The sequence below is a fragment of the Ochotona curzoniae genome, unplaced genomic scaffold, assembly GCF_017591425.1.
Source record: "Ochotona curzoniae isolate NIBS_2020 unplaced genomic scaffold, NIBS_Ocur_1.0 contig_2754, whole genome shotgun sequence".
Taxonomy (NCBI): domain Eukaryota; kingdom Metazoa; phylum Chordata; class Mammalia; order Lagomorpha; family Ochotonidae; genus Ochotona; species Ochotona curzoniae.
In genome coordinates, this window is record NW_024465582.1 from 14207530 (window position 1) to 14235087 (window position 27558).

At 40.1% G+C, this 27558-nt stretch overlaps 1 protein-coding gene and 1 non-coding gene across 4 annotated transcripts in view; both read right to left on the reverse strand.

The window, feature by feature from the left end:
- The window catches only part of ZFR (zinc finger RNA binding protein), a 73189-nt gene that overhangs the window by 31606 nt on the left and 14025 nt on the right, over positions 1-27558 (reverse strand). For 2 of the 3 annotated variants that reach the window (XM_040977438.1, XM_040977440.1), the window contains exons 3-9: positions 20276-20558; positions 18369-18513; positions 16377-16595; positions 11154-11401; positions 8480-8671; positions 7473-7764; positions 4376-4572 (exon numbers count right to left, since the gene is read on the reverse strand). In XM_040977438.1, the coding sequence (XP_040833372.1) occupies positions 4376-4572; positions 7473-7764; positions 8480-8671; positions 11154-11401; positions 16377-16595; positions 18369-18513; positions 20276-20558 (1576 nt within the window). The remainder of the gene's footprint in view (positions 1-4375; positions 4573-7472; positions 7765-8479; positions 8672-11153; positions 11402-16376; positions 16596-18368; positions 18514-20275; positions 20559-27558) is intronic. The other variant, XM_040977439.1, reaches the window with a different exon arrangement.
- LOC121154698 lies at positions 10019-10121 on the reverse strand. The gene has a single exon (XR_005883586.1). It is a non-coding gene; the product is annotated as a U6 spliceosomal RNA (small nuclear RNA).

The window sequence follows — 27558 nt, forward strand, 5'->3', positions numbered from 1 at the left end:
ACAGTTGAATTCATAAACGATGTCAGATTATTTGAAGAAGCTGGGACCAATTAAAACTTAATGAGAAAAAAAAGTAAATGAAAAAATGTTTTAAAAGGACAAAAAAGTCCGGCTAAAAATCACAATTTGTATTTTTTAATAGATTTATTTTATTTTTATTGGAAAATCACATATACGGAGTGGAGAAGAGACAGAGAGAAAGATCTTCCGTCCAATGATTCACTTCCCATATGGCCACAACAACAGGAGCTGAGCTGATCCAAAGCCAGGAACCAGTTTTTCCTGGTCTCCCACGCGGGTGCAGGGTCCCAAGGCTTTGTGCCGCCTCAATTGCTTTCCCAGGCCACAAGCAGGGAGCTGGATGAGAAGTGGGGCAGCCAGTACTCGAACTGGCGCTGATTTGGTATCTCAGAGTGTGCAAGACAAGGACTTTAGCCACTAGGCTACCGTGCAGAGCCCCGCGATTTGTACTTCTAACATGTAACATGTGCTAGCACAAAGCTGCTTTGTCAATTATCTTTGATTTTAAAGTTCTGACTAAAACATTTAGGTTGTTAATTTCTAAATTTAATTTTTAAATGTACTGGATGCTTTAAATTCTCTAATAATTAACTGAATAGATGCTTTTGGCTTAGGTACTCTTGCAGGCAAAGATAAGCATAATTAAAAGCTTAATTTTAGTATATAAATTTCTCAATTTTCCAGATTTTTTTCCCTAAATTTATTTATTTTTATTGGAAAGTCATATATACAGAGAAGAGAGACAAAGAAAGAACTTCCACCCGATGACTCACTCCCCAAGCAGACGCAATAGCTGGAGTCGCGCCAATCTGAAGCCAGGAGCCCTGAGCCTCTTCCAGGTCTCCCATGTGAGTGCAAGGTCCCAAATCTTTGGGTCATCCTCAACTGCCTTCCCAGGCCACAAGCACGGAGCTGGATGGGAAGCAGAACTGCTGGGACTAGAACCGGTGCCCATATGGTATCCTGCAAGGTGAGGACTTAAGCCAGTAGGCTACCGCACCAGGCTCCTAAATCTCCAGATTTTAAACGAAGACAAAATGTTACTAAATGATCAGGAAGACAAGTAAACTGAAATGTTCTTATGGGTCCATAATGAGTATCAGGTTCAAATTCTACACACAAGTTTTAAGATTGGCTCAAAGTGCAGCGATGTTTAATCGTAACAGCTTATTAAGTTTGGGATTATTAACCAAAATCACCAGAAATTGGGGTGGTTTAGCTGAGAACCCTTGGGTGCCAGGAGCCCAAACACTTGTGCCATGTTGTGCTTCTGGCAGGGAGCTGCACTGGGACTGCAGCAGCTGACACTTGGGCAAGCACCTATTTACGACGCTGGAATAACAAGTAACAGCTCAGATAACCAATATAACATTATGAGATCTATCAGCGAACGGCTTAAAATTGGTCTACCTTGTACACAAAGCAGGGCCAAGGATCTAGCAAAAAACCAGTATTTGTGAGACACTATGCTGCACAATTTCATTTAATCCTCACAAATTTGTTTAGGAGTATTCCAATGTTACAGATGTGGACATCAAAGGCCAGAAACAAATACATGATTTATGATTAGTGGCAGTGTTGTAGCACTGTATAGTCCTTTGGCCAAAAACAATCATCTTTTCACTATCTATAAAATCTTCCGATATATCCCCATTCTTCAATTTTACTGAGTTTATTACTATACTCAAAAAACAGAAACTTTTCCAGTAACTTGAGAAACGAAAATGACCTCTTAAAAACTAACAACCCTCATTTTACTAAGTGATGTTTAAAAGGATATATTATTCCTTTCCATCAAAATTTCTGCTGCTTCCAACTTTGAAATTTATTATTTATGATAGTCGAAAAGTATATTACAAGAAAGCCTGAAAAATAAATGTTTACAGCACAAGACAGTGGTAACAGAGAAAAGAAAGACATGCTTTTTTGTTAGGAAAAAAAAGGTTTATTTTTATTTGAAGCTCAAAATTATAGGAAAACACACATCTTCCAAACAGTTATGTTTTTTCATAATAAAAAGAAATTCCCCAGATATAGGCGACTGCCTAGTTTGCCTTGTATCCAGGCAGGTGCTACATTGCTGGGAGAAAAGCAGCCAGAGCGGACGGGCATTCTGGGACTGATTAATGCCAAATTTGTGCCATTATAGTTGCCTAACCTATTATTACTGTTTTTTTTTAAAAGATACGTGGTGAAGGTAGAGAATGCCTGGTCAGGATATACCACTGCAGGTGCCATGGGTAGGGCTACAAATTGTCCAGGGAGGGGGAACAGAGGATGTGTCGGAGTGGCAACATCCGAGGGCATGACTGACAGTGGACGAGGGACACCCAGGGGCTCCCATGGATCTGCACTTGCATGTAGGTGAGGGAGCTGAGACGGAGTGCTTGTGTGGGAGGGAGGGCTGGAGGGCATATCTGGATCAGGCCAAAGCACTTGCCCACGTGGGAGCCCTGGGCTGGGCTAAATAGCATTGCCTGTCACCTGTTGGAAGAGACAAAAGCTGGGACTAGGGGCATGCCTTATTTGGCTAGGCCTCAGTACCCACCTGTCAGTGTAGGGGCAGGGAATAGGTTACATCATGCTAGGCTGCAGACCCAACAGAAGGCTAGAGAACCATATCTGGGGGGCAGATTCTGTAGGGTACACGTGGGATTGCCTCTGTGGGACTGTGGTACCCTCCAGTTTATATGGAGACCTGGGGTGGTGATGGGCTGAACCAGGCTATAGCACCTGCTGACACAAGCAAAGGCTGGGACTAAGGGCAGACTATGACAAGCATGACTGTGGCACCAACTGGCACATATTATATCTGGGACTGGGATCCAGCCTGGTAGGAGAACTTGGAGAACTCCCCTGCAAGGATACAGCTCTTGCTGGTGAATATGAGGGCAGGGGCTAGAGGTGGCACAGGCATTGGTGCTGTACCTGCTGACAAATGCCAAGACTGGGGATGGGTCATGTGAGACTGGACCACAACACCTTCTGGGCCACAAGACCCTGGGCTGGGAATGGACGTGGTAAGGGAACTTCAGGGACTCCCTTACTAGCTACTGCTTCCACCAGTGAGTATGAGAGGTGGAACTTGGGGGTGGGCCGGGCCTGGCTCAGCTCGGCTGCTGCACTTACTGGCAAGTATTAGGACTGAGGGCGAGCCATACCAGCATGGGCCGCAGTACTCTCGGCAAGCACAAAATATGGGGGCTCGGGGCAGGCCAGGCTAGTCAAGATGGCAGCAGTCATTAGCATATGTGTGGGCCATATCTGGCAACAAGTTGAGTTGAGCTAGGCATAGCACCCACAGGCATGTATGAAAGGCATATGGGAGACAGGACGGATTGAGTGAGGCCTATTTCAGGTCGCCCTGACTGGGCAGTGGCACCCCCTGGTATGCATGAGGACAATATCTGTGGCAGGCTGGCTGGGTTGGGCTGCAGCACATGTTGGTTTGTGTGAGATGGAGCTAGGGCAAAACTGACAAGGCAGCTGCATCCACCATGCATTACCTGGTGGAGGTGACAGACTGAACCCGATCCTGCACTGGCTGGTGCACACAAGAGTCAAGTCTGAGGTCACCCTAGGTAAGGTTTCTTGGGTGGATCTCCCCAACTAGACTGCAGGACTCAGATCCTGGCCATAGTGATCCAAACTTGGAGTGCCTGTGTCAGGACTGGGCCTCCTCAGCTGCTGATGCCTGTGTGGTGGATAGGCCTACAAGCACTTGGGGACACGACAGTAAGCTCATCTCGGCAGCAGAGTGTGTCAAGTGCCTTGTCCAGAAGATGGAAAGCAGAACAGGTTGGATCACTTTCCTGACCAAGCTTTGTTACATGTTCCTGGGCCTGTGCATGCACTAATGCAGATTTGGTCAGCCCTGGAAAGATTTTCCTGGTTTAATGAAGCTGACGACAACTCAGATCTATCAAAACCACGCAAGTAACACCATCAGGACACTCTTCCCCACATCGGGGTCTCTAAGGCGACATCAAATAACTGTACCCCATCCCTGGGTGCTGATGTAGTTTGACAGGAAGGAGGGGTCCTCTCCCCTTCCTGCAATTTAGACACTGAAGAAAAAAATTTGAAACATTCGTCCAGGTGACCTTCCTCCACACCTCCTCCCTCCCCACCATAATCAGAGACTCACATGGCCGTGCCTCTCTCTCAACTATGCAAACAATATTAAAAATGAAATTAAAACAACCTCTAGAGAAGTAAAAACAAAACAAAACTGATATTCTCTTGTAAGTAAACTATATCTAAAATAATTTATTATAACTTTATATTTGGAGCTTGCTTGCCATTAAATGAGCCCTTTCTTAATTTCACAGCAATTGTACTCTCAAATTAATACCTCTTCCACATAATCATGGCCCACTGGCTGCACGTCACTCTGCAACGCTGCAAGAGACGCAGGTGTGACTGTCTCTGACACCGCATCAGGCTTGACTTCCGCAATCTGCACAGCAGAAGTGACAGGAGCACTTTTAACACATTCGGTTCCTTTTAAGTCTTCTGCTTTGTTTCCTGTTGACTGCAGCTTATTACCACCTAAAAAAGCAAGGAATTAGTTACATCTTATTTTTATAGTAATGCATAAGCCTAGACAATGAGAACTTCAGTTTAAGGTCTTCCTAACTAACATTTGAAAACCTATTTGAGGGCTCGGCATGATAGCATAGTGGTTAAAGTCTTTGCCGGGATCCCATATGGGCGCCAGTTCTAATCCCGACCCTGCTTCCCATTTCGCTCCCTGCATGTGGCCTGGGAAAGCAGTTGAGGACGGCCCAAGGCCTTGGGACCCTGCACCCGCATGGGAGATCCGGAAGAGGTCCTGGCTCCTGGCTTCAGACTGGCTCAGCTCCAGCCATTGCAGTCACTTGGGGAGTGAACCATCAGACAGAAGATCTTCCTCTCTGTCTCTCTCTCTGTATATCCGCCTTTCCAATAAAATTAAATGGATCGTGGGGCCCGGCACAGTGGCCAAGTGGCTAAAGACCTCGCCTTGAACTCGCCAGGGTCCCATATGGGAGCCGGTTCTAATCCCGGCTCCTCTACTTCCCATCCAGCTCCCTGCTTGTGGCCTGGAAAAGCAGCTGAGCACAGCTCTATGTTTTGGGATCCTGCACCCATGTGGAAGACCTGGAGGAGGTTGCTGGCTCCTGGCTTCGGATCAGCACAGCCCTGGCCATCGGAGTCACTTGGGGAATGAATCATCGGATGAAGTTTTTCCTTTGGATCTTTCTTCCTCTCTATATATCTGACTTTGTAATAAAACCAAATAAATATATCTGACTTTGTAATAAAAATAAATCTTTTTTTTTTTTTCAAAAAAGTAGGTCTTTAAAAAAAAACCTATATAAATCAAATGTTTTAAAAGTATTTATTTTAAAAATATTTATTTTTTAAACATTTGATCTTTTTCATTTAATAATGACGCAGGAGTCTCCCTTCTTCACCTCCCAACACTTCTGCCCACTTATCTCCTTTATTTTTATTACATCAACTATCTAAAAGTGAACAGCAAATACTTGAAAGAAACGGGGACTAAGCCTAACTCATTCACTTAGTCTGCCAATCAACTGACCTTCTAAATAAATACTATGTAATCCTTAAAAGATATTTCCATGAGTTTTCAATGAAAATTCAGTTTAATAAAATTTCCAACTAAGGAAAGAAATGGAACCCTTTAGGATTTATTACTGTTTATTTCCAACAATCCACTTTCTACGAAATCTGATAAAAACTTTCTCCAAGACTTATTTACCAAAAATGTCGTCACTCTAAACTGAAAATAGGAATAACTTCTAAACCTGAAGGAACTACAAATCATATTTTCATTTTAATCACTAATGAAACACAATACCCTAAGAGTTTGATATGATTATGATTTTTTTTAATATTCTTTTTAAAAACACACTTAAGTATCTACAACATGCTGGCAATATAGTAAGAACAGAGTTACTCTTCAGTAACGAACAGTTCCCCCGCTGCAGATTCGGGAGATAAAGAAAAAAATGGAAACATTTATCCCACGCACCATCCTCTACACCTTGGCTCCCCCCACCCTAATCAGTGGCTCACTATGGCATACATTCTTCCCAACTACTCAAATAACGTTAAAAATAAACAAACCGTAGTAAAATTAAAGAACAACCTATATAAAGGAGGGAAAACATTTACAAATATACATATATAGCTGCCCTTGAAAACCTGTGAGTGGAATGAAAATTCACCAGCAATCATGGCCCAAGGTGGTAAGTACTCTGTAATCAGAATGAAGTACACAGTGTGGGTCTGAGAGGCAAGAAGCCACTACCCTTTCAAACTGATCTGCTTGGGAAAAGCGTCCCAAGGGTTATGACATATACCTGGGCTTTAAAAGATGAGTACGATCTGGGCAGGAAGAAAGGAATAACATATTTAGAAAAGCACAATGCAGTTACAAAGACATAATAAAGTCAAAAAAGAGCCAATAATTCAGTGCTAGTTACTGACTAGGCAGTGGTGTATAGAAATGAAGCCAGAAAGGAAGCAAGGGTCAGATTATGAATTGCTTATATAACATAATTAAGGACTAGAGTGTTTGACCTCTATGCAAAGGGAAGGCTCCTGAAAATTTTTAAGCAGAAGACTAAGGAAATGTTACATACATAACACACTATATATATATATATATATGATATGTATTTGTCTACACACACAGCCCTAAAACAACTAAAGACAGTGTGGATGAGAGACTGAACGCAGTACTCAGTACGAGACAAGGTTCCAAGGGAGAACCAGAAAGAACAAACAAATGGCAACAAAGATTAGATTTTTTCTGTAGAAATATAAACAGAAAGGACAAGGAGGAGCAGATGAGGAAAGGACAGCTGGAGGCAAAAAGAAAACTTTTAATTCATTCCATACACCAAAATGGTTGAAACCACCCAGAAAGCAGTGAGGTACACACAGCCAGGGCAGAATCTTGAGAACCCAACAATATAAGAAACACGCAGGCAAGGGAACAAGTAACAACACTGAGCAAGCTGTGGGTGAACCCACAACCCGGGCATAAAACAGTATCTTATTTCTTCAGACACAGCAGTCAAGTTTTCTAACATTAGGGGGCCAATAGGATGAAACTGAAAATTGGCCATGAGGTGTGGCCATTAGGGCTCTGGTAACTCCTAAAGAAGTTTCAGACAGTGGGTAAAGTGGAAACAGACTAAGGCTTGGACAGAAAGTATATAACAAGAAAAAGTGAGGTTAACAGCTTGAGATTATAGAAAAGGTCTGTGTGTGGTGAATGACTACTAAAACGAAGCAGATGACTTTAAAAAAGCAACCACATACACAGAGACAAGACACATTCAATAGCACAGGCAAAAAAAAAGGATTATAAGTTCAACAGAAGAAAATTTCAACCTAAAGAGTCAGGAGGAACACAGAGAATCTTCAGTACTTGCCAACAAAGTTTATTTTGGGTGTAGATGTCTTCTTGGCAGCCATATTTGTAGGCACTGCTGATACTTTACTGCCAGAGGTGCTGTTAAGAGATGTGTTTCCTGTAGTGGGAAGACCTTTTCCTGAAGAGGTTGCAACTGATGAAGTATTCACAGTACAATTGTTTGCTGCAATGCTTGAGGGAGAGGCAGTTGGTTTTGAAGCAGATATCGCTGTTGAAGAAGTAGCTTGGCTAACCACATTTGGTTCTGTTGATGGAATTGGCTTACCAAGCTTTGTATGTAATTTAACCACCTACAAAGCAAAAGCAATTTATTAGGAAACCCAGACTAGAGATTTTTTTAAGTTTGTCTGAAGGACATAAAATGAAATTCTAAATAATTTTCTGCTAAATGTTTTCTATGTTTTAGAAACAAAACTCATTACTTAAAGATAATCTCTGTGAAGCACAAAACAGACTCCATCTGCTACAGGTGAGGAAACAGGGAAAGAAAGAAAATGTCTTGGTCACACGCAAACCAATCTATAATGAAGCAAAAAAAAAAAGAGAGAAAGAATAACATAACTTCCAATTAATGAATATGTGATATAGTTCAATTTAAGAAACAAAGATCTGTAGCGTCCCCCCTTTTAAGCAGTAACTGATGTCATTTTACATAAGAGGGCACTTAAAAAGGTTCATGAAAAATAGAATTAAAATGTTAGTTTTGAAAAATTTTGACATCTATGCAATTTTTTTCATAATATGTATTACTCACAAACTTTTTGAGGACATTGGGTATGCATGAATTTCAAAAATTTTGCACCAAAACAACATTGCCTAATACATTTTGTTTTCCATGAACTTTCTGAAGTATTACATATATATAAGCATGTAAGGCTTAAAAGGTACTCAAAGTTTTCAAAATTTGAAATCACTTTCACTTAAATCCCCACTGAAAAAGTAAAAAAAAAAAAAAAAAAAAAAAGAGCATGACATAAGGTTGTGTGGGGGAAAACCACCACCTACTTTCTGATGCTTGGCACCACGGATGTGGGCAGCATACGCATCTGCTCCCGTACAGGACACGTCGCAGAGCTCACAACGTAGCTGATTCTGAGTCCCCCGAGTAGAGCTGTTGCTGCTGCTGGTATTTTGTGAGGCTTTCAAGGCAGCTTCTTTTTTTTTATGCTTCTGTCCTTCTAAATGTTCTTTGTAAGTCTGTTTCAGACAAAAAGGATACATTTTGCTACATCAATTTTCTTTCTATATTATTAAAAAATTTCCCACATTCAATTAATAATGAGAACTAAACAAATTTTTTAAATAGCTGAGTAAGAGCATGTGGGATTGCCTTCAGAGGTGATTTATCCTCCATATCAAGAAAACACTTCGGGCTCCACAATCATCATCTTATTCACAATCATAATATTAGGCAACTGCTTTCAGTTTTAAAAGCTTGTTCAAACTTAATATATTTGTAAGAAAAACAATATTAGGGTGATTATAACCAACAAAGCAGTGTGGTTATATATTAAAAATTATCTTAAATATAGATTACTGATGAAGGAAGTGAATTAGAAATAGCAGGTCAGTTTGTGTTTTGAGTGGAGCTAAATCCTATTTTATAATTTATTTTAAAAATGTTTAAGACAAAATGATTAGCAAAAGCTTACGTTCATGACAGAATTTCAGAGCTAGATGATACACCTCAGAGATTATTCTAATTTTTAAGTAAGAGAACCCTTTCTAGCAAATGAAATCTTATGTAAAACTATGGAGCGTTCCTGTTTTGTTTTGTTTTGAAAGAAAAACAAGAAACTTAACACCCAGACATTTGATTCTCTTATCTAGAGTAGTCTGATGTGGCTCCACAAAGCAACTTGAGTCATTTATTTGGGACAAGTCCTTGTTACAAAGTGAGGGGTTCAACTTCTCCATTGCTGCACACTTACTGACCCAGATAACTGCAGCTGTGGCCCCTAAACTGAACGGACTCGGTCTACCTCCTTATGTCCAAACCAAGACTCACCCTTCACAGCGAACACAGCCAACACATTTCTTATCTGCTGCCAATCATGACATCATTCTCTCAAAAGTCAGAGCACAACAAACTCCCCTCAGATGCTACCTTATTCCCTTTCATGTTTACTCTGCATCCCTACAAACATCCTCAATTTGCCCTTGCCAGTCAGGCAATCACAATAAAACCATTTCTCCTCATATTCAAACAGGGAGGTTTTATGTATCTACCTACATATATTTAATGTTCCCTAAATTGGTGTTAATTCAAGGAATGTCAGACATTGCAAATATATCTCAAATTTAGTACTAAAAATAAAAGTCATGCAGTAAATCACAAATACACATAGGTAGCTCAGAGGTGGGAGATGGATAGAATTCAAAGAAACCAACAGTAAAATCCACACTTGATTTTGTCGAATGTTAGGCCTTTTATCTTCCAAGCTGCAAACTAAATTCTCAATTCAGAGTAAAAAAAAGCTTGATAAGAGACTTGAATCAACAAGCTTTTACAGATACAAAAACTAAGCCAGAAAAATCAAGGTTATTAGTATGCTTCATTGGTTGACATTTTTGTGTCATCCTTGCGCAGGGGCCATGCTAATCTTCTCCGTATCGTCCAATTTTAGTATATGTGCTGCCAAAGCAAGAATGGTTGACATATTTGAAGAAGTCCTTTACATCTTTAGTGAATCTTGAAAATGATATATTATTAGTAACTAAGTAAGAATTCTGTAAAGGGTTTTACACAGTAAGTTATGAATGCTAAAGAAAGCTACAAAAATTTATTTTTACCTCCAAAGCCCAATTAATTCAAACATAAAACTTTAAGAACAAACTAGCCTTCCTTTTGAAAAGCTCAGTTTGCTCATTTTTAATTCATATTCACAAGTATTTTAAATACAATTACAATCTTTATGTCTCAAAAAAAAAACAGGACTTAAAAATGGGGACACCATGATAGCCTAGTGGCCAAAGTCCTCGCCTTGCATGTGCCAGGATACATATGGATTCCGGTTTGTGTCCCCTCTGTTCTACTTTCCATCCAGCTCCCTGCCTGTGTCCTGGAAAAGCAGTCGAGAATGGCCCAAAGCTTTGGGACCCTGCACCCATGTAAGAGACCTGGAAGACGCTCCTGGCTCCTGGCTTTAGATTGGCTCAGCTCTAGCCATTGCGGCTGCTTGGGGAGTGAATCATGGGACAGAAAATCATCCTCTCTGAATACCCGCCTTTCCAATAAAAATAAATAAATCTTTAAATAAAAAATCACTGTCTAGTGAACTAGACTTCTCCAATGGTTTCTATAACGTATTGGTTGCAAAAATCTGCATATGTTCAAGTCCCTTATGCAAAATGGCACAGTAACTTCAAATCACCTGCCCACATTCTTAAAAGCATGCTAAGTCATCCCCAGATCAGCTTTAGTAGCCAGGGCACTGTAATTGCTTGTGGCTACAGCTGCTGAACTGTGCTATTCGGTAATAAGCATCAGAGAAAGCTCAGCACATAATAATGCATCCATTTATCAAGTATTTTTAATCCTTCATTGGGTTAAATCTGTACATAATCTGTGGATTCAGATAACTGTTGGTATGCACCAGCAAAAAGAAAATGTAAACTTTCAGACACAAAAGAAGTACCAATCACTGAGACTACATTATAAAATATGGGAAAGGAGTACCTGTGGTCCAGCACAGCTGATCTTACAAACATCACAATAATGAATCTGGGGTGGTTTCGGAGGCTGTTTTGGTTTCAGTTGTTTATTTTGGAATGGTGTTTTTTTAGTAAACGTGGTCCCTGTCCAGGCAGCTGTTGCAGCAGCAGCAGCAGCTGCCGCCGCCGCCTGCTTCTGTTGCTGCTGCTGCTGTTGGTAGTAGGAGGATGCAGCGGAATACACTGCTGCTTCGTACCCCGAGTAAGATGTACCTTCCAAACAAAACCAAACAGAAAGCAAGTTACGTAAGTATAGAAGGGCAAGGTAAACTTAATTTACACATTTAATTCAGTAAGTCCTACCTGTGAGATAGTTTACATTTACATATTTAGAAATCATCTAACAGAAACCAGAAAATGTGTTCTTCCTATATATGCCATTCAGTAAGTACTGAGTCAATGCATGTTAGGTATTATAGAGGTATAAAGAAAGTATAAGATTTGGTCCCTATCTTCAAGAAACCTACAGTTCAATAGCAGCGATGGAATAAAATGGCTTGACCACCTTAGGAGGTTAAAAAAGTTACTATTTTCCCAAACAAAAATTTAAGTGTTGGATTTGAGGAAGATTTGAAGAGAGATACCAGACATGAAAACAAACAAAAATGCTTCACAAAATAAGTTTTGGCATGATTTGTAGATAAGAAAAAAAAAAATCTGGGTGGCATAGCATGCTAATCCTCCACCCTGTGGCACCTGAACCCTTATTGGTGCTGGTTCAAGTTCAGGCTGCTCCACTTGATTCAGCTCACTGCTTATAACCTGGGAAAGCAGCAGCAGATGTCCGGAGTCCTTGGTCCCCTGAACCCATGTGGCAAATCTAAAAGAAGCTCTTGGCTTCAGACTGACTCAGCTCTGTCTGTTGAGGCCACTTGGAGAGTGCAACAGCAGACGGAAGACCTTCTCCATCTCTCCTTTTCCTTCTGTAAAACCTGCCTTTCAAATAAAAATTTAAAAAAAATTTTTATAATAAGGAAAACCTACAAGATGACACTAAAATTTTGAGCCTACTGATTGATGAGTTTTGCAACTGGTAAAATCAAGCAATTATTAAAAGTTGGTTTGGGGAGGCAAATTAAATAAAAAACAGCAGCTTATGAAATGTGGCTGGAGTTCACACGAAAATATGACAAGAATAAAGAGTGTAGAATGAGGGATCAATCTTAATGACCACCTTCTGGAAGAGGAAAAAGCAGTGTGTTTTCTGGTTAAATATGTCGATTATATTTCTACTGGTCAAAGCCTCCACCAACTAATCACATTACACCAATTACTGATGATATACAGGTTCATTCTCAATGATTTACAGGTTTGTAAAACCATAAAAAAAATTTTGACAAGATCTACTTGCAAAGTGGCAAACTTACCATTTTTTTACCATGATGATCTCAAGCTTGCAAGTTGGTATAATGTCACAGAAGAATTATTTAAGGGGATCTGAACTTTTTAGTCTCTTAAATATATGCCATATCAAAAAAAAGACCTGTGACTCAGTATTACCTATACATATGAGAAAAACAGGATGTGATGACAGAGCTAAGACGCACAGGCAATGGGCCAATGCTGTGCCGTAGTTGGTCGAGCTTTCAGTGCCAGTATCCCACATGGGCATTAGTTTGAGTCCTGGCTGCTCCACTTCTGATTCAACTACACCTGATAAAGTAAGTACCTGGGAAAGCAGCAGAGGCCCAAAGGCATGGGCCCCTGAACCCACAGAATCTCCTGGTGAGGCCAGACTATTGTGGTCATTTGGGCAATGACCAGCAGATGGTAGACCTTTCTCCCTCTCTCAACCAGTAACTGCCTTTCAACTAAATAAAATAAAATCTTAAAAAAAAAAAAAAGGATGTATAGGCAATCAGAAATCATGGGGTTTCTTCTCTTTTAATTTGAAAAGGCACAGAACAACTTTATATCGACTGGATCATTTCCCAAATAATCACAACAGCTTGGCTGGGCTAGACCATGTCATGACAAACCCTGGAACTGAATGTGGGATTCTCCATTGGGTGACAGGAATCTGAGCTATCATCTGTTGCCTTCCAGGGTACATATTAATAGGAAGCCAGATTTGAAGTAGAGCAGCCAGGACTTGAATCAGGCACAAGATGTGAGATGTGGTTATCACGCTGCAGCTGGAGCACTGTGCTGCAAGCCTGCCCTGAAAATCATGAGAATCTAAAACTGGTCATATCCAGAAGAGAAAGGAGCCAGGAAACTTTTAGGGAAATTCTTCCTAGGCTTTCATTTTAAGCTGTCATGACATACAAACACTAAACTTTTCAGATTGAAAGTACGGTAACAGGGGCGTGGGAAGCGGCCCAACAGCTAAAGCTGTCACCTTGCATGTGTTGGGATCCTTTATGGGCGCCAGTTCATGTCCTGGCTGCTCTACTTCCCCTTCCAGTTCCCTGTTTGTGGCCTGTGAAAGAAGTAGAGGATGGCCCAAAGCCTTGGGACCCTGCACCCATATGGGAGACCTAGAAGAGACTCCTGGCTACAGATCAGCTCAGCTCTGGCTTCTGTGGCCACTTGGGAAGTGAACCAGAGGATGGAGAATATTTCTGTTTTCTCTGTCTCTTTCAAATAAAAATCTATCTTAAAAAATGTTTTTAAAGAACCTAACTAAACTCACATCTCAAATGCTTTTACATTTCTAGACAAAAATATGTTCAGTATAGATTTCAGTACAAAAAACACCCCAAAGACTAGGACTCCTTTATTGCTAATGCCTGTGCAATGGACAGCATGCCCAGACACACGAAGGAGACATGATGGCCAATGATCTAGGCCAGCAGTGCCTTGTCAGAGGATGGAAAAGCAGAATACGTTAGATTACTCTCCTGGCCAACCTCTTCGACAAGTGTCTGAGTCTGTGAAGGTATTAAGGTGGAATGGTCAGCCAACAAAGCTTGGAAGATTTTTTTAACCCTATGAAACTCACAACCTCTCAACACTTTCAAAACCACTCATGGAACACACTTAGAACACTCTTCCACACATCAGAGTCTCTAAGGTGTACCCAATCACAGGAAGGCTTGACCCCCTGCTCTTATTCCCCTACGGACACAGGAGAAATAAAAAGAACTGAAATATTTGTCCTACCCATCTTCCTCCACACTTTGACCTTCCTCTCCCTAACTAGTGCATCCTTTCAATTATGTAAACATTAAAAAATAAAATACATTAGAATGTATCAAATAAATATACTGATCAAAATTAAAGAAAAAAGAAAAAGAGGTCACAATAATACCAGAAAAGAAACAGAGATATATTTTCTTTATATTAAAACAAAAAAGGCTTGGGCAGGAGAAAAATATCAGAACTCTTCTTTAAAGACGAATGCTTAAAACTCAATGTAAAAAACATCCAGCAAGTTCCATTGAAACTGATTCAGGCAGAGATACTCAGAGGACCTCACACACCAGTGGAAAGTGTGAAAGAGCAGTAAGCCTATAGATTATCTGTAAGTTACGAAGGGAAAGAAAACTTTACAACGCAGGAGACATCTACTAGGTAACACTTTAACTACCAGACCCGCTGTCAGTAAGAAACAGACTGACATTATTAATTATATAATCTGACATGATGACATGGAAAACTTACTCAAGGGGTTTTCATACCTAAAATCTTCCTGGAGCAAAACACAAAGAAATTATCAGATTTCAGAGGATGAAATATCCTCCAAGACAGATTTTTGAACTTCAAAAATACCAATACCAAAATATAATTTGAAGAGGGTGTGGGCGGTATAGGTTAAAAAAAAAGGCTTGCAATATCTGTATTCTGTACCACAGTGCCAATTCCACTCCCAGACAATCAAATAAACAGATTAAAAGAAAAACATAAAGAAAAATAAGAGCACAAACATATCAAATATATACTGTCAAGCCATAAAAGACATTTGTGAACCAGGGAAAATTATGTATTAGATATTATCTATGCTCAATTCTACTTTATAATATTAGTAATGTGACTCAGAATATTATCATTGTTAGAAAAAGCAGTTTGAAGAATTCAGGGTTATATATAATGGCTACAACTTATGAATATACCATGGTGAGTATACAAATTCATCTAAACAGGATATAGAGCAAATACGACAAATAATTCATTGGTTAATTTGGGTCATAGTATATGAGTGTTTCCCTGTACTATTTCTCCAATTCTTTCACAGAATTTTAAATTTCCAAAATGAAAGGTTGGAAAAAATAATCCACTTCCACTTTAGCATTGGTATTTTTGAAGTTCAAAAATCTGTCTTAATCATTTTTCTATATCTTCACAAGATTTACTTCTTAATGACTGTCAGCACTGCCTCTACTCTTTCTCCTGAAGTTAGAAACATCTCTCTAATTCCCTCTGATCAGCACGCTGTCATTTCACAGCTCAGGCAGTTCTCAGACACATTATCCTCCTCCTTTGAGTTTCACATACTCAACACAGGTAACATACTTACAAAATTCAGGAGCGAGGCTTCTAATATCCAAGCCAGTATAACATAGCAAGTGATAGAAAGTAAATGACCTATGTCAATCTTAAAAGCCTTTGATTTTTAAGACATACATTAAAGAATAAAGAAAGTGCAAATCAGTAACAAATCACATATCATTTCGGAAACTGTCTACAAAAAAAAGCAACACACCACAATATTGCAAGCTATCACAATTAGACCCTGGCATAATAAGTGGATAAAGTAATGTCTCAGTGATCATACTTCAATACGGAAATTAGAGATCATTTAATGAAAATAAAGCCACTCTGTCCTTCCAAAAGGTATGGCATAACCACCATCTTATGGTTGTTTACAAAGGCTATTTAGTATTTCCCAGACTGTTTATTAATGATAATATATGGAGAGTTCATTAAGAGTAAAAATAAATAATATATATAATTTAACTATCCCTGTTAACCATGAATTTTAAAATTCATTTTGAAAAGTCAGAAATAAAATACTTGGAAAATCCCCAAACAGCATTTTATATTCTGCTAAGATCTTCGTTTAAACAAAACAAACACACAACTTACATTATGGTCTATTTGTCATATTATGTACAAAACATTTACATTAATGCTTACAGTCAATTCTTTTTAGGGGGATGAGGTTATGCCACAGAGAACCAAGGAAAGTTTTAGTAAGTCTCTCTGAAATATGCTTACTCATTTAAACACAGTTTATTCGTCTTACCAGAATAAGTAACTGCTGTGGTACTGTAAGTAGCACTCTGGGTATAGGATGGCACCACAGTGGCTGCAGCTGCTACTGGCTGTACGGTGGAGGACACAGGATAAATGGAGAAAGTAGTGGTAGCTGGACTTGGTGTGGCTGGCTTTATGGCTGTCACCTGTCGAGTTTGCTGGGCTTGAGTATACTGAGTTGCACCTTGGCTATAACCTGCTTTGGGGGCTAAAGTAAGAAAAAGAAGTCAGAAAACCAGTGTTGTAATTACTGCAGTCACTGTGGGTACTGCAACAAGAGTCCTAAAAGCTAAGAAAATCAGGCAACTATATTTTATGCCAGCAATTTATGCTTAGGGAAAAACTCTTACCATCAATATAAATGCTAAATTAATTGACCATTTTCTCAAATGCTTTCTATGTATTCCAAAATCATTATTATAGCTAACTGAAACTATTGACAATGGGTAGAAATAACAAAACTTTCAGGAAAGGGGTATGTGTATATGTATGAATTTACACTAACAGGTCTACATCAAGTGTGGTCACTGCTGGGAACAGGAAAAAGCCTCAGAGCGTGTATGCCAATTCACATTAAAAATTCCAATGTTTAGCAACATGGAACTAGTTCATACATCAGTCACTGCATTTTACTAATTTATCCGTAGTGAATTTCAACCTAACTAATTCACAAAATGCTACTGACTTTTATCAATAGTCAATAGTTTAGTATACATAGTCTTGGCCATATTTAAAACAAATGCATACGCCAAAAAAATCTTAACACACTTCATCACCAATCATAATTAATCACCTACTAATGATCACTAAAGCATACAAATAATTCTGGGAAAGGTTTGAATATCAGAGCCAAACCCATTTTATGGTCAGTTCAAAAGACCTTCTCATTTATATACCTGCATATTTATGAAATCTCATTCACATAACAGAGAGGAACCCAATATCCAAAATCTAAATGGTGTCAAGAAGGCACATGAACAATGTCAAGATAAGACTAATCAAGATCTTTTGACTGGGACAGTCCAGCATTCTCAAGTACAAACTATACTTAGTAACTAAAAGAGGACTCAAATAACTTGTAAGGGACATCTCTCTTAATTCAAGGCTTCTTCCACACATTCAGGTCCTTCCAAAATAACTGAAGGAGCTGCTACGTTTTCAGACCCTGCTGAGTTTCATTTCAAAAGTAAATCTATAGGCAAAAGGCATCTTTAAATTCTGCAAATATGCAGTCCTGTTTTCAAACAAAACATTACCTTCACTGAGCCATTACATACGTTACATTTAATATTGCTGGTGGCTAGTAACAGAACCAAGTCCTTACAGATCAACGCAAGATAAAAATCTGAGTTCCCTTTAGGGCCTTGCACTGTGTTGCAGTGGGCTGAGCGGCTGCCTATGAAGATACAGCTAACTGCTGTCCTGGCTGCCCTACTTCCGATCTAGCTCATTGCTAATACACCTGGGAAAGCAGCAGGAGCGAGCACAGGAGCTCAGGTCCCTGCTACCCAGGGACCCCAATGAAGCTCCTGGCTCCTGCTTTGGCTTGACCCAGCCCTGGCCACTGCAGCCAACTGCAGGAGTGATCCAACATATGATAATCTGTCTCTCTTTCTCTCATTTTCAAATAATACATTTTTTTTTAAGTTTAAAAAAAAATAAGAAAAGGAAGTAGGGTGGCAGTAGTAAATGATAGAGTAGCAAGTATCATAAAATTGTTTATATGAAATACATTACATTTGTTCCTTTTTTATAAATAGAAGTCTTCATTGCACTTCAAAGTATTCTGGGGCTTTCTGGCAAAAATAAGAATCAGCACAGCTTCTTTTGCATGGCTTATTTCTACAGGAAGGGAACTGTATGCAGCACTTCAGGAAGAGCACAACTACCTCCATGGCCTTCTCCCCATGACTCAAAATTTTATCTTCACTTTAAAAAAGTACCCTGAATCAACACTTCAACAATTGACAATAAAGCCCACCTGTCTGATAGTAGGTTTCAGCAACAGAAGGTTGAGGCTGGGCAGCGGCAGCTACAGCAGCAGCAGTGGCTGTTGGTTGTTGGTAGTACTGCTTACTATCATAGGCTACAGCAGGAGCTGTGGATCTTACATATGAATAAGAGTCCTAAAGACAAAGAATTAAAGAAAATTTGTCATGAACTTTTTACTATGTAAAGGTTTAACAAAGGAAAGCAAACTCAACTGTAATTTCACAGCAGACCCAGACATAAAAGAATCAAATGGAGTACTCCACGACGGCTCAACTGGCTGATCCTCCGTTGGGTCCCGGATCCATGACCTGACTACTTCACTTCCGACCCAGCTCTGTGCTTATGCCCTTGGAAGGCAGTAGAGGATGGCCAGAGCCTTGGGACCCTGCACCCCGTAAGAGACCTGGGAAAGGCTGCTTGCTCCTTGCTTCCAACTGAAATGCTGGTTTCAGTCCCAGCTGCTCGTGTTCCAAGTCACCTTCCCGTTAATGTTCCTGAGAAGGCAGCAGACGCTGACTCAGATGCTTACAAGACCTCTGCCATCATGTGGAAGACCAGGATGGCATTCCTGGCTCCAGGTTTTGGCCTGGGTCAAACTGACTGTTGTAGCCAATTGAGAAATTCAGTGGATGTAAGATTTCAGTCCCTTCTTCTCTCTCTGTTGTTCTGCCTTTCAAACAAATTTTGTTTTGTTGTTGTTTAAAAGATTTATTTATCCTTATTGGAAAGGCAGATTTACAGAGAGAAAGATCTAGTTCATCTTCCCTATTGGCTTCATTGGGCAGAACTGAGATGACCAGGAGTCTCTTCCAGGACTCCCACGCAGATGCAAGGTCCCAAGGATTTCGGCCATCCTCCATTGCTTCCCAGTCCATACGCAAGAAGTGGCGCAGCAGGGACATGAACCAGTACCCATATGGGATCCCAACGCTTGAAAGGGAAGGATTAGCCAATCAAGCCATTGTGCCAGGCCCTCAAACAAATAAATCTTAGAAGAATTTATTATATTGTCAGTTAGCATATTGAAACATAAACACACTGAAAGCAACTGTGGATTTATATTATTTTATCAATTTCTACTTCAATAAAATCTTACCACTTTAAAAATGATTAAAAAAAATTCCAGAAGGCCAAAATCTTAAACACATATCCCAAACAATGTGTTCAAAAAATGAGGACCAAATTAACACGAATAACTGTTTTAGTAATGTTTTCATCCATAATAAGATAAACATGATTTAACTATCCTGTTAGAGGGAAAGTGCTTGGATGGATAAGAATATGATTGCAGTTGTGGTACACTAAAAAGAAAAAAATCTTAAGTATTTGTTTTAGCTGAAAGATTCCAAGTACGGGGCACAGCGGGTCAGTAGCTGCGTGTGACAACATGCTTTACTGCAGCACCAAATCAAGTCTGAACTGCTCTGCTTCTAATCCTGCTTCCTGCTAACGCGTCTGGGAAGGCAGCAGAAGACAGGCCAAGTACAGAATGACAGATGGGATCACAGGCTCTGGCCCAGACAAGTGGCTCCCACTGTAGCCATGGGCAAGTGAACCAGGAGATGGAGGGCAAAATCTCTCACCCTGCCCCCATTCTGTCATAATGCCTTTCAAACAGTTTAATAAGTAACTGCCATAATTTAAAGAACAGGCCTCTTTTACATTTTTTCTTTCAAAAACCCAAGGTAAAATTTTAAAAATATGTATTCTATATAATACAGAGAAATGAACTGGGGGGAAGGCAGGTGAGGCAGGATTAACACAAAAATACAAAGGAATTTAATGTTATGTTTCCAAACTACTTAGGAATATCCATTCACTTTTCTCTGTCATTAGAATATTTTGAGAACCTTTGGTTTGGACAATGCATTTGCCCACTGAGACTACTTTTCTTACCTGGTAGTTCTGTGTAGTAGCTGGGGGAGGAGGTGGTGGTGCTTCTTGTTGCCTCTGGGTGTAGCCATAGTCAGTTGCTGTGTGTGCAGTGGGGTAGCCTCCATAGGCAGCAGCTGTGGCAGCAGCTGCAACAGCTACCGGAGCAGGCCTGGCAACTGCAACTGTAGCGGCTGCTGGTGCATAGGCAGCAGTAACTGTGTGAGCAGCTACTGGAGCCTGATGGACAGTGTAGCTAGCAACTGTAGTTGGATGAGAATAGGCTACACCCGAAGCCGGTTGTTGGCTATATTGTAAAGTAGAAGAATAAATATAACAATTTAATTTTAAAATCTAAGAGCTAATTAACTTAATAAAAATCACGTTTTCAAATCATTTAATCAAGGGCTACCAAAGGCCACAAATTTGAACTCAAACCTCCTACTGCATACTGTGGTTGTTCCTATTATTTAATTTTCATCCCTCAATCTCAATAAATTATATATTCCACAAATATTGCTTCAGATCATAAATCATGTCGCATAACAAGAATGACAAACTGGATAAGAAACACTACTAGGAAGAAAAAAAATGATCAATAGGAATTTTAAAGAGTATTCATTATATGTAATAGTCTATAAATGAATAAAACATTTTAACTGGCCAACTTATGAAATACTTCTGATGTTCCAGAGCAGTGGTTCTCAACTAGGGGAGACTCTGCCCACAAGAGAACATCTGGCCATGTCCAAGATGCTGATGATCATATAGCAGAGGAGTCAGAGTTGCTATGTGTCACTAGCAACACATGGGAAGAGTCCAGGGATGCTATTACACATTGTACAACGCCAGGACAACTCCCAACAACCAAGAATTACCGAATATACCAATAGTGCTGTGGTTGAAAAGTCCTACTGTAGAGTACAAAATCTACAATGGAATCTTTATTTTAGGTATAATTTCCAATTTGGGTGCAACATTTCATTAAATAATCTTATTTTTCTCTTAAAAATATAACAGCACATATTGTAAAGAAATCTAAGTCAAATATTTTGCAACCATAAACATTTTAGCCTTAACAAGCAAACTCCAAAAACCATTATCAAATGAACTTCCTACTAAAGCTCTTAAGAGTTTCTTTTTTTAACTTCTAAATTGAGGGCATAAGTAACATAAAACCAAAGGCCCACAGATATTATTATGGGGTTTTGAAAATGTATTTACTATTGAAGTTTCTTAATTATATCCTCAAAATTTCACCTGTTAAGGCTGTTTTATCTAGGCAAATATGCCCACCAAAACAAAGAAAGTTACTTAGCCAGTGGCCTTCAGCTGATTAAATGTTTTAACATGAAATAGCAATTAAGAATAGCTAGTGAAAAATAAATTTAAAAACTGGTAAGCTGAAGTGGTACTAAGAAACTAGAGCACCTGATCTATGGAGTTAAAGTACAGAATACTGTGTACTTGTGTACAGTGTAGAAATAAAACATGGGACACCATATTTTAACTGTATTTCAGAAAACACCGATCAACTAGAATATGAACATAATCAATTAAAAGCTTATGGATATGCATTTCATTTCATATGAAAAGTGGAGGATTTTAGGAAATCAGTGTAGAGAAGGTGATAGCTGCCTTCTACAAGAAGACACTTACGCCATGCTGCTCCAGAGAACAGAACTAGAACCAATAGATGCAAGTTACAGGGTGGCAGATTTCAGTCCAATATGAAAAAGAAAACAAAAAACAAAGAAAAAAACAAAAACCTTAGAATGGAGTCCAAAGAAACTTTTATAATTTCTATTTGGATGAGGATGCCATACTTTGATATAAAACCATCTAGCATTTTCTACACAGATGCTAATCACAAGATAGGAAAAGAGGAAGTTTACATTTTAATAGTGGAAAATTGACTTGGGATTGACCTTTTTATGGACAATTTCATATCTTTTGGCAAAAGTGGCAATAACATTTATACTTCTTCAAAAATCCACAAACTGAGAAAAAGCATTATATTCAAAATATAAATACATCAGATCTGTGAAACTTGATTTAACTTTTACAAATAGGGTAGGATTTCACATATTCAAACTGTACTACTTCGGAGAAACTTTGGCTATGTAAAAATTCAACCATGAATTCACATACAATAGTTTCCTACTATCTATCACATGAGCAATTGGTTTCGGGACTTCATGGAAACCAAAACCCACAGACACTCAAGACTCTTCCATAACATGGGGTACAGACAGGCATTTGGCCTAGTGGTTAAGACACTAGACTAGTCAGGATGCCTACATCCCATATGGGAGAGCCTGGGCCCAACACCAGACCCAGCTCCTCATTCCAGCTTCCTGCTAATGCATGGACTAGGAGGCAGCAGGTGATGGCTCAATGGCTGGGTACCTGACACTTAGGTGCAAGAGCTGGACTGAGCTTTTCAGTTTCTGGCTTGAGCCCAGCCACCAGATGTGGACATCTGGGAAGTTTAGATTAGTAGATGTGAGCACTGTGGCTCTTGAATAAACTTAAATATGCTTTAAATGTTGTATCTGTATGTATCCTATGCATATCCTGTATAGTTTAAAATGAATACTTATAATATTAAGAGAATGGAAATATTTATTATTTATTAAACAGTTATTATGCTGCAATGTTTAGGGAATGACAAAAAAATCAGCACATTGAGCAACTAAAAATAAATGATATATTGATGTATTTTCATGAAAGGCAGAGACAGATGTTCTCTGATGGATGAATTCAGGAGCAGGAAACCCAATTCTGGTCCCCCATATGACGTCAGGAGCCCAATCCCTTGGGCCATAGCTACTACTCCCAAGGTCCACAATAGCAGGTAGCCAACTAGAGTCAAGACCTAGGCATTGGGCCTGGTGTGGTAGTGATTAAAGCCCTTTCCTTGCACATGCTAGGGTCCCATACAGGCACCAGTTCTAATCCTGACTTCTGTACTTCCCATCCAGCTCCCTGCCTATGGCCTGGGAAAGCAGTGGAGGATGGCCCAAGGCCTTGGAACCCTGCACCACATGGGAGACCGGAAAGAAGCTCCTGGCTCCTGGTTTCGGATTGGCTCAGCTCAGTTCCGGTCATTATGGCCACTTGGGGAGTGAACCAGTGGATAGAAGATCTTTTTCTCTGTATCTCCTTCTCTCTGTAAACATCTGCCTTTTTAAAAAATAAATAAATCTTTGAAAAATAAAGAGTTGGAGGCTGGGCCAGTGTTTGCCCACACTGGACTGCTGGTTCAAGTCCAGCTGTTCTGCTCCTGATCCAGCTCTTCACTAAGCAGCAAAGGTTAGCTCAGGTACTTGGACCCCCTGTTACACAAGAGGCTTGCCTCGTCCTGACGACCCAGCCATGGTGTTTGTGGCCATTTGGGCAGTGAATCAGCAGATTAAAGATCTTTTTTGCTGTCTTTCCCAGTTTCTCTACCTTTCAAATAAATAAATCTTTAACAAAAGGCCCAGCACTGTGACTCAGTGGTTAAATTCTCGCCCTGCACATACCAGGACCCTGCCTGTTGCCTGCAAAAGCAGTCAAGGACAGCCCAAGGCCCTGGGACCCTGCACCAACATGAGAGACCTGGAAGAAGCTCCTGGTTCCTGGCTTTGGATCAGCTCAGCTCTGGCTATTGTGGCCATTTGGACTGTGAAACAGTAGATGGAAGATCTTTCTCTCTGTACTTCCTCCTCTATAAATCTGCTTTTTCAATAAAAATAAATAAATCTTTAAAAAATAAACTAGAAGCTGGTATAAAACCCATATACAAGACATGGGCATCATAACTGAAAAATTACCTGCTAGGTCAAATGCCTACCTTCAGATGCAACTAAAATAATCTTTTTCAATCTGTAATGAGGATGAATAATCCACAACTGTGGAACTCACAGATACAGAAGGCAAATTGTATTTTGTTCATCCCATTACCCTTTATTCAGATTTAGTAACATTTCTTGGTCTCCTAAACGTGTCCTATAGGATAAGGAGCAAGTGAAAAGAGCAGCAATTTCAAGTCAACTAAGTGGATAATTTTATCTACCTTTGATCCTCACCTTAAAGCTCATGTGAATCAGGAAGTAATGACCCCACATGCCCTAGGTGTAATTAACAAATAGTATTTTATTCTATTTATTCCAACTTGAATAATTAAACATACAGTCACCTTTCCAAGGAATCATATAAAAAAGAAGCTAGAATATATTGCAATTGCTTTATATGCCATTTCTATAATTTCACTCCTATACACATGGAATGGAACCAACATAATTCACCAAAAGCATCAGGAAGAGCAACACATTTTCAGATTGTATTGAGCCAAGGGCAAGTATTCAGAACAAAAATTCATCACGCTGGAGCATGTTAGGTGCAGTTGTGAAGTCACTGCTGGGACAACACTTGCAGCCCATATCAGAATGTTGAAGTCTCGGGTCCACTTAAGATTCCAGTTTCCTGAATACATATATCCTTGGAGAGCAACAGATGAGAGCTTAAAGCATCTGGCTGCCAGCAACCAGATGGTGTTCCAGCTTCTGGCTTCAGCCTGGCCCACTGCTGGAGACTGTGGGTATTTCAAGGAGTCCAACTATGGATAGAAGATGTCTGGCTGGTTGCACTTCTCTTTCCCTCTTTTTCTGCTGCCCAAACAAGTCAATGCAAATAACTTCAGGGGGAAAAAAACTTACTTAAAAAAGGTAAATTTACTTAGGACTTAGCCAGTGGGTATTTAAATCGAATTTGTGGGTGCTAATCTAGTTATCTACATCATGTAAATGTAATTTTTCTAAGAATATTTTGAAATAGATACCTTTCTAAATGGGTGCAGGGACAGGAAATTTTCTTTACAACTTATTTTCATCTTACTTAAAAAACAGAGACAGACTGAAATCTTCCATCTGTTATTTTACTCCCCAAATGCCCACAACAGCCAGGATTGAGCCAGGCTGATTTAGCAGCTCCACTCAATCTAGGTCTTCCATGCTGGTGGCAGAGGCTCTGTTACCCCACTGGAGTCTGCACCAACAGGAAGTCAGGCTGGGGAACGCAGCTGGGACTTGAATTTCAGCATCCTAATCTGACATGTAGGCATCCAAAACAGTGGCTTAACCAGTGAGCCAAACACCTCCCACTTACATTTATTTTAAAGACAGACTGAATTAAGTTCATATTTAAGCAAATGGGGCCTTAAGTTAAAATTGCTAAAATCAATATTTTGGAATATAAAAACAAGAAGGAAGGAGTTATTTTCCCACATAAAACATAAAGCTTAACTCAAACAGAAAATAAATAAAAACCCAAAACTTGTGGCTGACATGGTGGTTCAATCTGCTAATCCTCCACCTGCAAGTGCCAGCATCTCATTTTGGTGGCAGTTTGTGTCCTGGAAAAGCAGTAGAGGATGTCCTGGATCCATTTGGGAAACCTGGAGGAGGCTCCTGGGTCTGGATCAGCTCAACCCTGGCCATTGCAACCAATGGAAAGGGAACCGCAAATGAAGATCTTTCTCTTCCTCTCTGCTTCTCTCTGTAAACCTGCACTCACAATGAAAATAAATCTTACACCAAACAAAAGCTAAGACTTGTGCTTAAAATCTGTGCATTTACCAAGCAGCCCATGGAGCAGCCACTTCTATTTGTAATATCCTTTGTGATATACAGAACTTAACCAGATTCAGTCAGTTCTTCTAAACAAATTTTACTTTCATTTGATCTGAGACAGAAGCACTGCAGCAGCAAGATCATTCCCCAGTGGTCACAGCAGACAGGGCTGGGACAGGCAGAAGCCAGAAGCTTGGAGCTCTTCTTCACTTCTGACATGGGTTAACGGGGACGCAAACACCTTGTCTGCTACCGGCTGCCTCCACAGGTATCTTGAATTAGCAAGAACTGGATAGGAAGTACAGGAACTGGGACCCGAACCACAATCACTACAATATGCAATACAAGCATTTTAAGTGGCAACTTAACTGTTCGCTGCACACCTGCCCCCGATTCAGTCAGTTTTAAACTGTGACAAACTAAATTAATGAATAAAAACCAAAAATACATGAGGGCAAGTTTCTGCCAGTTGTTAAAATGCCTACAGTCTACACTGGAGTGCCATGGTTACAGTCCTAACACACCACCTACACCCCCATGCAGGCCTAGTGCTTGGGTCCCTAAAATCTGTCAGAGTAAAACCATCTTATCTCTTTAAAGTAAAAGCAAACAACAAAAAAACCTATTATGTGTAACAAAGGAAATGCTTCAAGAGTCAGACATAAAGCAGGTTTCTGGGGGGTAGCGGGGGTGGCAGAGAAAGGTTTACTTGCTTTGGGAAGCAAAAGCATCCTTTGTATCACCTGTACAGTTACTTATCAAGTCCTTACCTGTTAACAGAGTTCACAACTAGTCACACTGCTTTTTTCTCAAGAAGAACTGACTGGGGCAACACAATGGCCCAACAAGCTAACCCTCCACGTACAAGTGTTGCCATCCCATTAGGGCACAGGTTCTAGTACCAACTGCTCCACTTCTTCTTTAAAATATATATATAACTATCTATTTTTAGTTGAAAGGCAGATACATAGAGACGAAGAAACAGAGGAAGATCTTCCATTTGCTGGTTTATTCCTCAAGTGGCCGCAAGGCTGGAGCTAAAGCCATCCAAAACCAGGAGTCAGGATTTTTAAAAGATTTTGTTTATTTTTATTGGAAAGTCAGATTTACAGTGAGAAGGAGAGACAGAGAGGAAGATCTGTCAGTTGATTCACTCCCCAAACGAATGCAATGGCTGGAGCTGAGCAGATCTGAAGCCAGGATCCCCGAGCCTCTTCCAGGTCTCCCACACGGGTACAGAGTCCCAAGGATTTGGGCTGTCCTCGACTGCTTTCCCAGGCCACAAGCAGGAAGCTGGATGGGAAGTGGGGCTGCCGGGATTAGAACCTGTCCCCCTATGGGATCCTGGTGTGTGAAAGGTGAGGACTTTAGCAGTTAGGCTACCGTGCTTAGCCCAAGAGCCAGGATTCTTCCTGGTCTCCCACATGAGTGTACCTCTCACACAATGACCACTCAAGTAACACTCCCAGGACACTTTCTCCCTCCAAGTGTCCACAGAGGTCATCAGATCATCTCTGTCCTGCCACTAAGAAGTTTGACAACAAGAATCTGCAGAAACCACACCTCTGCACTCCTCTTACCCCTCCTCCCCTCCCTAACCTTCACCCTCCCTCCCACAGGCCCACAAAGGCTTGCAGTCCCCATCCCTGCATCCAGGTAGTAAACATTTTTAAAAGTAATGGTTTTGTTCTA